This window comes from Danio rerio, chromosome 7 (genome assembly GCF_052040795.2).
Source record: "Danio rerio strain M-AB ecotype USA chromosome 7, GRCz13ab, whole genome shotgun sequence".
In the NCBI taxonomy this organism is placed as follows: domain Eukaryota; kingdom Metazoa; phylum Chordata; class Actinopteri; order Cypriniformes; family Danionidae; genus Danio; species Danio rerio.
This window is the reverse complement of record NC_141027.1, coordinates 59,449,959-59,463,861: the sequence shown is the minus strand read 5'-3', so window position 1 is coordinate 59,463,861 and position 13,903 is coordinate 59,449,959. Positions and strand designations below refer to the sequence as shown.

The following is a 13,903-nucleotide window of genomic DNA, read 5'->3' as shown; positions in this document are numbered from 1 at the left end:
CCTGTGGCATAGGCTACATAGGCAAATGCTACAGGCGCTGTGTATCCAGGGGGGCGCCAGAAATGAGCGCGGTTCAGTTGGTTTTGTTTTCGATATTCCTGACACACATTCAGTTATAGACGGCAATAACTCAAAAACCCTAAAAAGATCTAAAGTGTGTTTCCTACAAAAAGACAAAGCTGGTTATGTTTCACAGCTGTCTTTCTTTTTTTTCGCTCGACATTACGACCACTGCTTCGTTTAAGCCCTCGCAATATGTGTTTAGCCGGGAGAGCTCGCGCTGAGAGCAGATCTCAGTAAGAGACCGTCGGAAAAGTGCTTCTTTTTTTCGTGTTTTTTGCTCCACTCAGCGCAAGCTCTTCCTGTTGCGTGGGCTTAAGTGTGTGTGTGTGTTTGTGTGTTTGTGTGTTTGTTTGTTTGTGTGTTTGTTTGTTTGTTTGTTTGGTGCTGTCTATGTTTGTGTATGTGATTGAATGAGAGACAGTGTGGTGCTGTGTCTCTGTGTGTTTATACAGACAGCTTGTTATAGCCTCCCCCCTAAAATATAACACTGTTTATGGAAAGCATCGTCGATGCACCGAGATATCGAATTGAACTGAATCGAAGGCATGATAATCGTAACCGAACCAAACCATGAGACCAGTATAGGTTCACAACTCTACTGAGAAGGTGGCAAGCGGTGACAATAAAACTTGGGTACTGTCCAGGCAATTAAACCAAGTGTGAAAGCACCCTATATTACAAGTCTTTAAATTTAAATTTGCTTTTACTTTCTATTGCATAAAACTTCTATTTTTTAGAATTTAGTTTCTTATTGTTGTAATTATTTTAAGGTCACGAGTGGTTCTCTATACATTTCACTGCATATCATACTCTGTATGTGACAAATAAAATCAGAATTTTTAATCCCAGTCAGATGCTTCATACAAAATACTAGAGAGCAAAGTATTACCAGTTCTGCTTAACATGGGGAAAAATTTCCTCTTGCTTCTGAAAACAGTTTTTTTCTTATGTCTATTTACTTTAACCCTCTGTATGCCCATTCATTTGGCCGTTTCAATGAGGATTTAGTGTGTCTCCATCTGTAGCAACTTTCTCCGTAAACCTTGGGTAATCTTGTTAAAATGTCCACATAGATGGCAGGATGGATCCTCGTCTTTGCCCCATGCATTCAGGTTGTTTGGGTTTTGCAATAAATGTCATGCCATTAATAACTCACCACATTAAGATCTGGTTTGTTTAAAATCAATGATCTTCACTTTCTGATTGATATGCAATGTATAAAGTGGGTTTAAAACAAACATTGAAGCACTGCATTAAATCCCATTGTTCCATGTCATGTCTTTAAATTTTATTTTACCACAGTATTTTCAATGCAGTTTCTGCACTCACTGCATATGTTTATACACCCTTTTATCTAATTAACACTGGGGCACCTAAATGACTCCTCAAATATATTTTACTATATATGTTTAAATTACATAATTGATGCTGTAAATGGAAAATTAAATACTCACATCCATCTTTCTATGAAAGTTTATCGATGGCTGAAAAAGCCATGCAAAAAAGCACATAGGGCAACTACTGCACAAAAGAGGAAGTGATTCCAGAGTTTCTTCCAGGTTAGAGAGTGCATCCACTGCCCTTAAGAAGTCAAACTTACACCAAATCCTTGTAGTTTTCTGGTCCCAATTTGCCTTGACATACCATGCCGATAATTTACAGGTGTTTAGTGGTGAAAAATAAAAAAGTAGCTAAATTATCATGCAAAATGCAGTGCACTCCAAATATTAATAAAGTCTTTATACCTCAGTTGTGTTCATGCACAGGGATGTGTTAAACATCTCTTGGTGCTGTGCTTCGACCAACCAGTTTATTTCCTTCTGCACACTAAACAGCATTCTGGAATCAACTCTGAACACATCTTTGAACAGAAATTTTAATTCAAAATCATGTATCAATTTTTAATCTAATTGTGATTTCAAGAATCAGTTTTGAAAGCACAAGTATTTGTATATATATATATATTTTTTTTTCCTACCTTAAAATATTTTTTACAAATTAAAAACTGCTTTTATTTTTGCCCAACCAACCCCCCCCCCCCCAAAAAAACAAATAACATTTCTCCCGAAGAAAAAATATTATCAAACATACTGTGAATACATACTATGAAAGTCTCCATTTTCCTTCCTAATCTGCTATTCAGTCCTCATTTGTAAGTCGCTTTGAATAAAAGCATCTGCTAAATGTAAATGTAAGGGGGTTAAAAATTATGATTGCTACTGTACAGTGCATCCAAAGTATTCATAGCGCTTCACTTTTTCCACATTTTTTTATGTTACAGCCTTATTTCAAAATTTATTAAAATCATTTATTTCCTCAAAATTCTACACATGAGACCCTATAATGACAATGTGAAAAAAGAGTTTTTGAATTTGTAAAAAAAACAAAAAACAAATACGCATCTAAATCAGTATTCACAGCCTTTGCTCAATACTTTGTTGATGCATGTTTGGCAGCAATTACAGCCTCAAGTCTTTTTGAATATGATGCCACAAGCTTGGGACACCTGTCTTTGGGAATGTTTGCCCTTTCCTCTTTGCAGTACCTCTCAAGCTCTATATATATTTGTTTAATGTTATGAAAATTGTATTATTGACCTAATGTACAACTGCATTGATGGACTGTTTAATACTGTTTACATTTTTATTTTTTTTGTGGTGGTGGTGGTTGCTAAGTCCCAAGACCTACAAGCATGTCAACTTAATAGTATCTTCTCTCCGAACAGGTCTGTCCAGCCATGATTGAGGATAAGGGTCACCGCGTGACGGACTACTTCGTTGTGGCTGGCCTGACAGACAAGTCTACACCACTAGAGCAGGATATATCTGAAGCCAAGTCCAGTGGGCCCAAGGCACCAATCACAGACCTTGCTGTCATCAACAAGTCTTCTGGAGAAACTGTGCCTGAAGGTTTCACATGCATCGAGAGCACCTACAGCGGCCAGCCGGCCAATCTCAACCATGGCAGCCTCAAGAGCCCAGAACTCTTCCTATGTTACAAGAGGGGTCGAGGGAAGCCCCCGCTCATTGACATTGGGTGAGTTTGTATGGTGAATGGCTGTTTCACTGTGTAGAGGTACCCTGGAATAGATGCTTTTTAGTTAGTGAAATATGATGTGTGTTTTTTACAGCTCACTTTCCCTGTAGATACAACACTAGATCTCCGTCCCTCTCAAAAACATTGAAGTTGTCTGCATGATCTGTTTCAATTAAGGCCCTCAAAAGTCTTGACTCAAAATTTTCAATCTTTAATGTTGTACTGCAGGATGGTTTAGATTGAAGAGTATTTTCAAAAAGGTAATTATTAACTTGCCATTTACTTGCATAATAAAAACAACACAAAAGTTGGCGTCAATAGCCTATTGGTTAAGTCAGGGTTCATACGGTCATAAAAAATCTGGACCACAGCTGCGTGTTAGTACAATTATAAAAGAAGACGCTTCAATCGCGATTTGTGGACGTTAAATCAGGTTTATTTTCCATTAACATAACAAATATTCATACAGCAGTGGAGATTAACCTGTATCTTGTCACATTTGCGTGCAAAACGAGTGCAAAGCTAAACACTGTCTGTATGTCTGTCTGCGTCTGCGCTGTGTATGTGTGTATATATTTGTGTGTGTGCGTGAACTTTGTAACGACATTGTGTGTGACTCTTCGTAGCAACTCTACAACAAATACTCATTGGTAAAGTTCTTACTGTTGTATTTTTCACAAACGCTACTTGAGATCTGTTTCCATTAAGTCTGTCTGTTGTCTGAGGAAGGCGATTAAGGCACCAAGAAAGGCACGTTGAAATGGTGGGCGGGGAGGACTAGCCATAAAAGCACAGTACAACAAAACCGCCACCTGGTGCAAAACGGTTTAAGATAGAATCTTATAAAAGGTATGATAAAAAATCTAATTTGTTGTTTTGAGTGACATTTTACAGACACATTCTGGAGACACAAAATACTCATCTTGAATCTGAAAAACGGGGTAACCTACTGTAGGTGCCCTTTAAAGTTGACATTAGGCAAAAAAACAAGATGCATGTTTTTGGACAAAACTAAATTTGCAGTCAAACTTCACATCAGAAGTTGAAGAGATTTTTTTATTTTTTTTAATTTAGCATGAGAGAGAATGATTTTCTTAAGGATTGTTTTAAAACACGGTGCAAATTCTAATGGTCGGAAGACTGTAGGTCTACACATCACATCATGACTGAGTTTATGTAAACATTGTTTCGAATTGATTGATATGCAACAAACCGTGATTCACAGATTCTGCAAAATTTCATTCAAAATGAGAATTGTCCAATTGTCTTTTACATTTAAACCTCATGGGCCCGTAAATCCTTTAAATACAGTCAGTAAAACAATTGTTTAATAATTTTCTCGTTCATTTTATGACTTAAACTGCATTTTTTAATTGTTTAAATTTGCACATAAAGATTACAGTGATGTCATTCCTGTTAAAATAGCTGCACCATTTATTTGTGTGTTGAAATCACATTTTGCATATACATAGATACAACATTTCTCTCACTTTGGTCCCTGTCATAATCAGAATTTAAGTTTGCATTTCTGAACTGGGACACAAGCATTTTAAAATCTATTTGTGGCATACATTCAGCACCAGCTGACTATGAGTTTTATAGTTCAGCTCAAGGCCTCCACTCTTTTATGGATATAGCCTGCTGTGTTGCTACCACTAGGGCAGCCTTTTCTTCTATGTGTTGACTCACCCTCGCTCTGGCCAAAGCACAGCAAGGACACCTTTTTAATCTATCATTATAACCCCGTTTTAATATGTGTTTTGTCATATATGTAGTACCACACCCATTGCATTTGGTCTTTGCTTGCCACACCACATTATTAAATATCAAGATGATGTAATGTACACTTATTAGTAAAGCTTTTTATGGCACTTAGTGTGTATAAAGCTTTTAAAGCTGTACTGCATATTTCATTTAGGCTCAGCGGAATCTACTGAGAAAGAATATCTCTGCATAACTGTGTGCTTCAATAGCTTGTTTTGCAGTACAGTAAAAGATTACAGTTTAAATTAACATGGCTTCATCTGATCTTCTGGATATGAACTTGGCTTATTATTTTAGGTTTAAATTATTTTCAATCTTTCACAGTAGATGTTTTAATCCAAAGTAAATTAAATAAAGTGTTTTCTTATCGATGCATTTGATTTTGCAAAGTTTCAGCTAAACCGTGGAATAAAGTTCATGCGGTAAAAAGTGTAGTTCAATAGTTAGGCTTAACTTAGGCTTTCTTTCAGTCATGCAAAACTTGGAAACGTCTAAGAAATGTCTGTGTACTTGAATATAATTTACTTGATAATATTGGTTAAAATTGAATTACAATTGCACAGCCAGTCTCTTCTCTGCCTGGGGTAAAACTCGCAACTCACAGATTCATCTATGCTTCTCCTTAACTCTTTCATCTTATTACATAGATAATTTTGTGTGCCATGTGCAAAAACATTTTTCAACTACAGAGGTAAGAAGATACTGGGGTTGCTAAAGGTGGCTGATTTGTACTGTTTTTAAGTCTTGTAAACACATAAGCTAATGGATTTAAATTATGTTCTCAGACAGAAAGAAAGTGACTAGCTTTGCTTTGTGCTCGTATTTATGCATTTCTGCAATGTCTTATTTTTAGAAAAAATTTTTGGCAAAAGTATGATGTAGAGAGAATACTATATCATCATCATTATGTTTAACATGTAACCTATTGAAAGGACTTACTTTCATTTTAACATTTAACCCATACCCCTTGTTTGTCTTGTTATTTGTGTTTGCATATTTTATATATATGATAGTATTTTGTGTTATGATGCTTTTTTTCTATTTATAGGTGTGACTTGTAAACATTCGGTCAAGTGTCTGCAGATGACACATAGACATTCTTGGCTAATTATTTTTGTTTAATGTGCATTGACCCTGTTAAGAAATAAACTAAACTAAAACTAATTAAAGTAAATGTATATTTTACAAGAAAAACATATTTGTCAGTGGCACACTCCCTCAGAAATACAATCGGGTTGCTTGCTATTTTACAGATTAACTTTGTCATTTATAAGTCAAGCTGAATAAAGAGTTGACAAAATAATTATTTTATTATTCACACATAACAGCATTGCATGAGTAAGTGGCGCCATGTTGCCTAGCTCCTGAGATTTAATAATGTTTTAGCTATGGGCATTGCTTCACTACTTTACATCAGCAATAATTAATTTTAGGAAAAAAAATTATATATATATATATATATATATATATATATATATATATATATATATATATATATATATTAGGGATGTAACGGTATCAGAATTTCACGGTACGGTAATACCTCGGTATGAATGTCACGGTACGGTATTTATTGAATCATTTACAGGAAAAAACAAAACTTATGAAAATACTCCAAAAAAGTGCCAAAAGTGTCAATGACATACAAATTAGCCATCTATCTGTAAGCTTTGAAACAGGAACTTCAATTTTAATAACAAAAAACTATTAAACCATGTAAAAAAATAAAGTTTCAATTTAGTATTGTTGAAAACTCATCACATTCAACATTTAATCACACTCAGCCCATCTACCCAGATGAGAGCTCTGCTAGTCGGACTTCTCATCAAGCATCTCCCGCTGGATCTAATCTCACTATATTTATTAAACGGGATATTTCATTTATCTTGTTGTCTTTATCTAACGACATATTCCCTGACTTTGGGCATTGGAATCTATTACTTGTTCTCAGGTAACGTGTTTTGGCTGAGCGCAAAGATAAGTTAATGATTAATGTAACCACGTACATTCTGTATATTGACTGATCGCTTGCCTTTATTTCCTATAATGTATAAACTTATTGTATGTTATACTTTTAAAATGGCCATTATCGATTCTTAAAACTGATACTCAGCAAAAGAGAGGGTGTGTTTCGTATTTTCACTGAAATTGAAAGGAGGCAGTTGTTATCGGCTCCGTTTTGTTATAAATATGCACACAGTGAAGATGACGCTCATATATGCAGCACGACGCCTCAACATTTCTGCTGTCTAAGTTGCTAATATTAAAATGAAAATAGGCAGTTCCTTAAATCATGTTTACATTTTATTGTTGAGAAAGTGAAACAACGAAGCCAGGGTGATGTGAATGAAGTTATAAAGTACATGGTTCCCTTTGAAGATTTACCCGTGTCCTCGGTATAATCTGCTTTTCCATATCAAACTGAGAAGAAGAGACTGCAGCCTTGATCAAACTTGCGAAGTCTGAACTTACACGGAGATAATGCAGGACTGAACTGTGCGTGTAAAGCAGGTCGCACACCAGAAGCGACGCTCGGCGGCGCGCCGCGCAGCGCCATGTATTTTAGAATTCTAATCATAGGTTTCTATCAGGATACACACACCGGCGCCGCAAGTCGGCGGCTGTCGGCGGCGCCCGGCGACGGCTCAGGACGCAGTTCATTTTTCAGCCGCGCCACAGAGCGCCATCTGATTAGTTTCATGTTAAATATCATTCGAATGTGCGCGTCTGGTGTGCGATACTTTAATCTGTCATGTACGCGCCGTGTTGCGGCGCCGAGTGGCGCTTCTGGTGTGCGACCTGCTTTAGAGTTTTCCAGCTCTTTTCATCCCCGCTCTAGCAGCACACTCCATTTCTGCATTACTGGATCTGTAGCAACAACAGACCGCAAGGGATGATGGTCAAGCATGGGCTGATGGCAATTGTAGTTTTCGTTACCTCCCGTTCGCTTCATTCGCCTGAGCAAATTTTCTCAGAAGACCTATAGTTTTACCGAGTCATGCGACTTCGGTAATATCGAAAAAAATTAATATTGCGGTATGACGGTATTTACAATACCGTTACATCCCTAATATATATATATATATATATTAGTGCTGTCAAAATTATTGCGTTAACGCATGCGATTAATTTGGGGCAGACCGGGCAGTTTCCCACTGGGTCGACTTACTTTTTGGGCTGGGCTGATCATCTTCGAATGATCTTATTGGCCCATAAAACACTTAGCAGACCGTCATATTTTTCTCCCTAAGTGATTGATTATATATATATATATATATATATATATATATATATATATATATATATATATATATATATATATATATATATATATATATATATATATTATATATATATATATATATATATATATATATATATATTTTTTTTTTTTTTTTCCCTGAAATTAATTATTGCTGATGTAAAGTAGTGAAGCAATGCCAATAGCTAAAACTTTATTAAATTACCTTAATTTTAAATTGGTAGTCGTTGTGTAATCATAAAATGTTGTACTTTGTTTTGCCAGGTGTGAAACACATATTTCAAAATATTATGATAACATTCCACTTAACATTTCTAAGATGGATTATTGATTCTGATTAAAAAATAATAATAAATACAATTCCCTCCCTGTTCTGTTCTCTCCCTGTTTTATGAGCTTCTCCATTCTCTCTCTACTTCATGTCTTTGCATGCAAACACCCATCAATACCCACAGCACATTTGTGTTTTCAGAAAAGACAACTTGGAAATCTTGTTATGCAAGAAAGCTTTTCTTGCTGGCATTTCAAGATTGTTTGCTAGTGGATCACTCATAAAAAGGATCTCAGTGTCTACTGAAATGCAGGGTTTAGTGTCATTGACATATTTCGTTGTTGCGTGTTTCTATTCAGTAAAGTGGCTTTAAAAAAAACAACAGCAACAGAAAAGTTCAATCAGAAAAGCAAATTTTATTTTCTGTTTCTTTTTAATTGTTTGTGTTAATTGCTGAATAAAGTTTGCTTTTTTTGGTAGGGTCCTGTATGAAGGTAAGGAGCGCCTCATTCAGGGTTGTGAGGTCATAGAGGCCACACCGTTTGGCCGCTGTGCAAATGTCAATAACAGCTCTGCCACATCCCAGCGCATATTCATCACTTACCGCCGAGCGCCTCCTGTCCAACCCCAGAACTCACTGGCTGTGACCGACATCTGCGTCATTATCACAAACAAGGGCGAGACTCCTCCTCATACCTTCTGCAAGGTAGACAAGAACCTTAACTGTGGCATGGTGAGTTCAATGAGTGAGGTTAATATATTGACAAAGAAAAATGCTGCGTTTGTGCGTAAATCTGCAAATTCTTAGCTCAGCATCAGCTACCTATATAATAATTTTTGAACTGCTATTGTGAATTAAGAGATGCATTGTTAGGCAGTCTGTCAGTGATAGTAGTCTGTTTCTTTCTGCTACTATTTCAGCTTAAGAATATATACACTACCTGTCAAATGTTTGGGGTCTTTTTTTTTCATGTTTTTTTTTTTTAAGAAAATTATTCTGTTCACTAAGGCACCATTTATTAAATGTAATAAATTGTTAAATATTTATTACAATTTTAAATAACTGCTTTTTTATCGTATGAATTTTCAAATGAAATTATTACTCTAGTCATTATTGCTTTTATTGCTCCTGCCATTTATAATAATATTATTAATAATAATGATTCATTAATTCTATTTCTTTTTGGCTTAGTCCCTTTATTAATCAGTGGTCGCCACAGCGGAATAAACCGCCAACTTATCCAGCATATGTTTTACACAGCAGATGCCCTTCCAACTGCAACCCATTACTGGGAAACATACATACACACTCATTCACACACATACACTACGGACAATTGAGCTACAGCACATGTCTTTGGACTGTGGGGGAAACTGGAGAAAACCCACACGAACACGGGGAGAACATACAAACTCCACACAGAAACGCCAGCTGACCCAGCTGAGGCTTAACCCAGCGACCTTCTTGCTGTAAGGCGATCGTGCTACCCACTGCGCCACCATGCAGCCTCAATTATTAATTCATTCATTTTCTTTTCGGCTTAGTGCCTTTATTAATCTGGGGTTGCCACAGTAGAATGAACCGCCAACTTATCCAAGCTTATGTTTTACGCAGCGGATGCTCTTTCTTACGCAGCATAGCCCCAATAATAATAATAATAATTATAATAATTATTATTATTATTATTATTATTAGAGTGGTTTCTGAAGGATCATGTAACTCTGAAGACTGGAGTAATAAAGCTGAAAATTAATCTTTAAAATCACTGAAATAAATGATTAGGTTAAATTATAAACTACTTCTGAACAGTTATTTTATAGTGCAATAACATTTTACAATTTGTACTGTGTTTTTGATAAAGTAAATGCAGCCTTGGCGAGCAAGAGAAGCTTATTTTAACGCTTTTAAAAACTTTTTAAGTTGTGTGTGTGTGTGTGTGTGTGTGTGTGTGTGTGTGTGTTTATATAGTTTAAAGAGCCCATATTATACATGAAATAGGGTCATATCTTGGTTGTAAGGGTCTTCAACAACAGTCTAATATGCATGCAAGGTCAAAAAACACGTTCATGGTCTTATAATCTGCATTTATTTTTACCTAATTATCCCAGCGACTCCCGTATGAATCGTCCAGTGATTCATTTGTTCCCAAACCCCTCCTTAGCGCGAAACTAATCTGCACTGATTGGACCAATGACAGCCTGTTGCGATTGGTCGACTGCCTTCAGTCAGAGAGTAAAATGCACAACAGCTAATCAGCAATATAAAAGTAATCACAGTTCATACACGCTTGATAGTGTAGGCGTAGATTTTAGCTGCCAGTGGGTCAATGTAAATACAGACGATGGACTTGAAAATTCAGGCGATTAACTATTTTATTGAGCAAAAACTCCAAAAACTTTCGAGGAGATATCCAAGCTTGTCTCACTCTGCTCTTTTCACAGACACAAACACACACACACACACACACACATTGCCATCGTCCGCGCACACAAACACAAAAACACACACAGACATCCGGGCGAGAACGCGCGCCCGCACACACACACTACCCTCGTCCACGGAGCTCCATAAACAAAGCAGCACGCGTCGTGTGACTTTGCACACGATAAGAGAATATAGCCAGTTAACCTGATACAGTACACACGGTTACAAGTAATAAATCACAACTAAATACATTTGCAAGCTAGAGTCAACGACTTTAATCGCACGTACTTACACTTGAGAAATGGAGGAAGAAACCCATCCTGACGTCCATCAGTAAGTTACTCTTTACTGATCCTTCCTTTAACAAACACCGATGAAGTATTCTTTGTAGCATGTAGCTTGCAGAAGTTTCTAGTAGTTTCTAATTGTTTGGTTATAATGCTGAGGTTTCATCTTTGGGTAGAGGCTCGATAATATCCATCTGCAGTGTGACTTCAATCGACCGGCATGTTTGTGTGCGTGTGTTTGTGGGTGTGTGTGTGTCTGCGTTACTGCATCAGAGGGCGGGGCCTTAGGTTTGAAATCTCCCGGGTTTGCGCGTGCACGTGAATAACTTGCTTTCGTTCGTACGTCATGGCGAAACACCTAATGACTCGGTATCAAGGCGACTCGTTTGAAGCACTATGAGTCGACTCTTTTATAGATGAATCAACCGTTTTAAACAATGTACTCTTACAGATTTAAGCCTTAGCTGGATACTTCACTTCACTTAGGGCTGTGTTACACACTACATGGAGGGGAATTTTCAAAAAACCATAATATGGGCTCTTTAAATTTAAGTCAAGGATTTTTGTTTATCTGGACAATAGCAGAGGTTTTGTTTATCAAAACGTTATTATTCTATACTATATATATCACACTTCATTTCACGTTTCATGCTTATTGTTATGGTTAGTCTTTTTTTCAGCTCAATTTTATTACTTTAAATGGCAGTCACCACACTGTACCTGTTAACAGGCCTGTTAACAGAATAGTATAAATTAGCTTGATTCCTGAAAAATGATCACATCAAAGATGGTCTTAAAGTAGAAAAGAGAAAAGTTATGATCAAGATTTTAAATGTGGATGAGGAAGTACATTTCACAGCCTTGCAAACAATAACACCTATTTTTTTTTTTTATCCAAGGTAAAATATCCATTGTTGTTCTCATAGTGGCTGTTAAAATCATCCGACATGACATTCAAGTGTAAACCATTTCAATCTCATGCAAAACACAACAGCGGCTTCCGTTTTCCATTTATTTTAGGTCATGGAAATTCAGCTGTTTAGTCATTGAAAATGAGAGAAGAGTCTGGGAATTTAATATTTGGCTTAGAATGGGAACCCTGTTAACATGGAAAAGGCGTGATGTGGCTTAACGCTTTAGTTAATTTGCCAGACCTTATTTTATGGTATTTGTACAATTTTATTCCCTAATACTACAGTAATAACAGTAAATTAACCCACTGTAATCCAAACCTGTTCTTATGGGGTAGTTCACCCAAAAATTTTCTGTTAATTTACTCAGCCACAGGTCAGAACATTAAAGAAGATTTTGAGATGAATCCCTAGTTCTTGATGATTCATATAATATTGGTGCTAGGTTTTTTTATTTTTTTTATTTTTTTTATTTATTTTTTTAATGAACATGTACAAATGAGTCTTGTTCAGGATTGAGAAATGGAATGTGTTAGCAGAATTAAAATTTTTGAAATGAATTATCTCTTTAAGATGCTCTGGTTGATCGTTTAGCACTTAATTGTTTTTTTTTTTATATCATTGAGAGGATACCTTAATATACTGTATAGTTCACAGATTTACACCTGGAGTTAAAGTGCCACTCAGTCTGTTGACTCAATGGTAGCTTTAAATCTTATTGGTTCCTTCAGTGTTGTTGGCTGTTCAGCTGTTGTCTGAACAAGCTATACTATGCTTCTCACTGTATTGACTCTTTTCACATATTTAGAGTTTCTCAGCTGAAGTCATCTAAGTTGGGAAAATTTAGAGCACAGTGAATGTAAAAGTACAACAAATATATATATATATATATATATATATATATATATATATATATATATATATATTAGGGATGGGAAGATTAACCGATATGCATCGATACGCGGTCATGCGCGTGCACGATGCGAGTGCATCGGTTGAGCAGCAGAGGATGAATGAAATTTTGGAAGCAAATCGAGATGCATCGGTTTTTGCGAGATGCATCGATTTTTCCGAGATACAGCTTATATTTTTAATATAGAATGTATTTTTTATTTATTAACAAGTGTTGTCAACCTGTTTTTGGCGCATAATTTAATCGACCTACATAAAGTAAGCCTTAGCAACGGATTTGCGGATGTGTACACTCACACTACAACTCAGTGTATCAGGTGTGGATGAAGCTAGTGGTGCGCCCTCAGAAAGCGCGAGAAGCAAAACAAACATATTCCCCACTGAGTTTTAAATCTAAAGTATGGCAAGCAACATTATGGATTTAAGGATGGACGACATGACAGGACAGATGCAATTTGCGAAATGTGCCGCGCATCTGTAAAATACGCGGGCAGTACGACTAATCTGATATCTCACTTGAAGCGGCACCACGGTGTTGTTGTGAAAGCATCTTCCAGTGTTTCTGCATCCCCGGCTTTCGCACTGCTTCAACCAGTTCCAAAAGTGGTGAGAAAAGCATTGCAAGTTTTTTTTTTCCGTGCGCAACAGTTCTGCTCGCTCTACGCCAATAACGAATGCTATTGCATTGTTCATCTGCAAAGATATTCAGCCTAGTGTCACGGAGAACGAAGGTTTTAAACACCTCCTCCTGTTAATTTTTATTTAATTATAATAATAATAATAATATTAATAATAATAATGATAAAAATAATTGGGTGTCACGGTGGCACAGTGGGTAGTTTGACCACCTCACAGCAAGAAGATTGCTGGTTTGTTATATTTATATTAGCCTGTTGTTTACAGTGACAGTGATGTTTCAAAGCAGCATAACACTGCTAGTTCACAACCTTAAGTTTTGAATAATCAGTGGCA

The 13,903-nt window shown here is 36.4% G+C and overlaps 1 protein-coding gene across 2 annotated transcripts in view; it reads left to right on the top strand.

Annotated features, from left to right (window-relative positions):
- Positions 1-13,903, top strand: part of dennd4c (DENN/MADD domain containing 4C) — an 84,133-nt gene that overhangs the window by 30,319 nt on the left and 39,911 nt on the right. For both annotated transcript variants that reach the window (XM_087261905.1, XM_087261904.1), the window contains exons 2-3: positions 2,789-3,099; positions 8,877-9,129. In XM_087261905.1, the coding sequence (XP_087118031.1) occupies positions 2,801-3,099; positions 8,877-9,129 (552 nt within the window). In that variant the 5' untranslated portion in view covers positions 2,789-2,800. The remainder of the gene's footprint in view (positions 1-2,788; positions 3,100-8,876; positions 9,130-13,903) is intronic.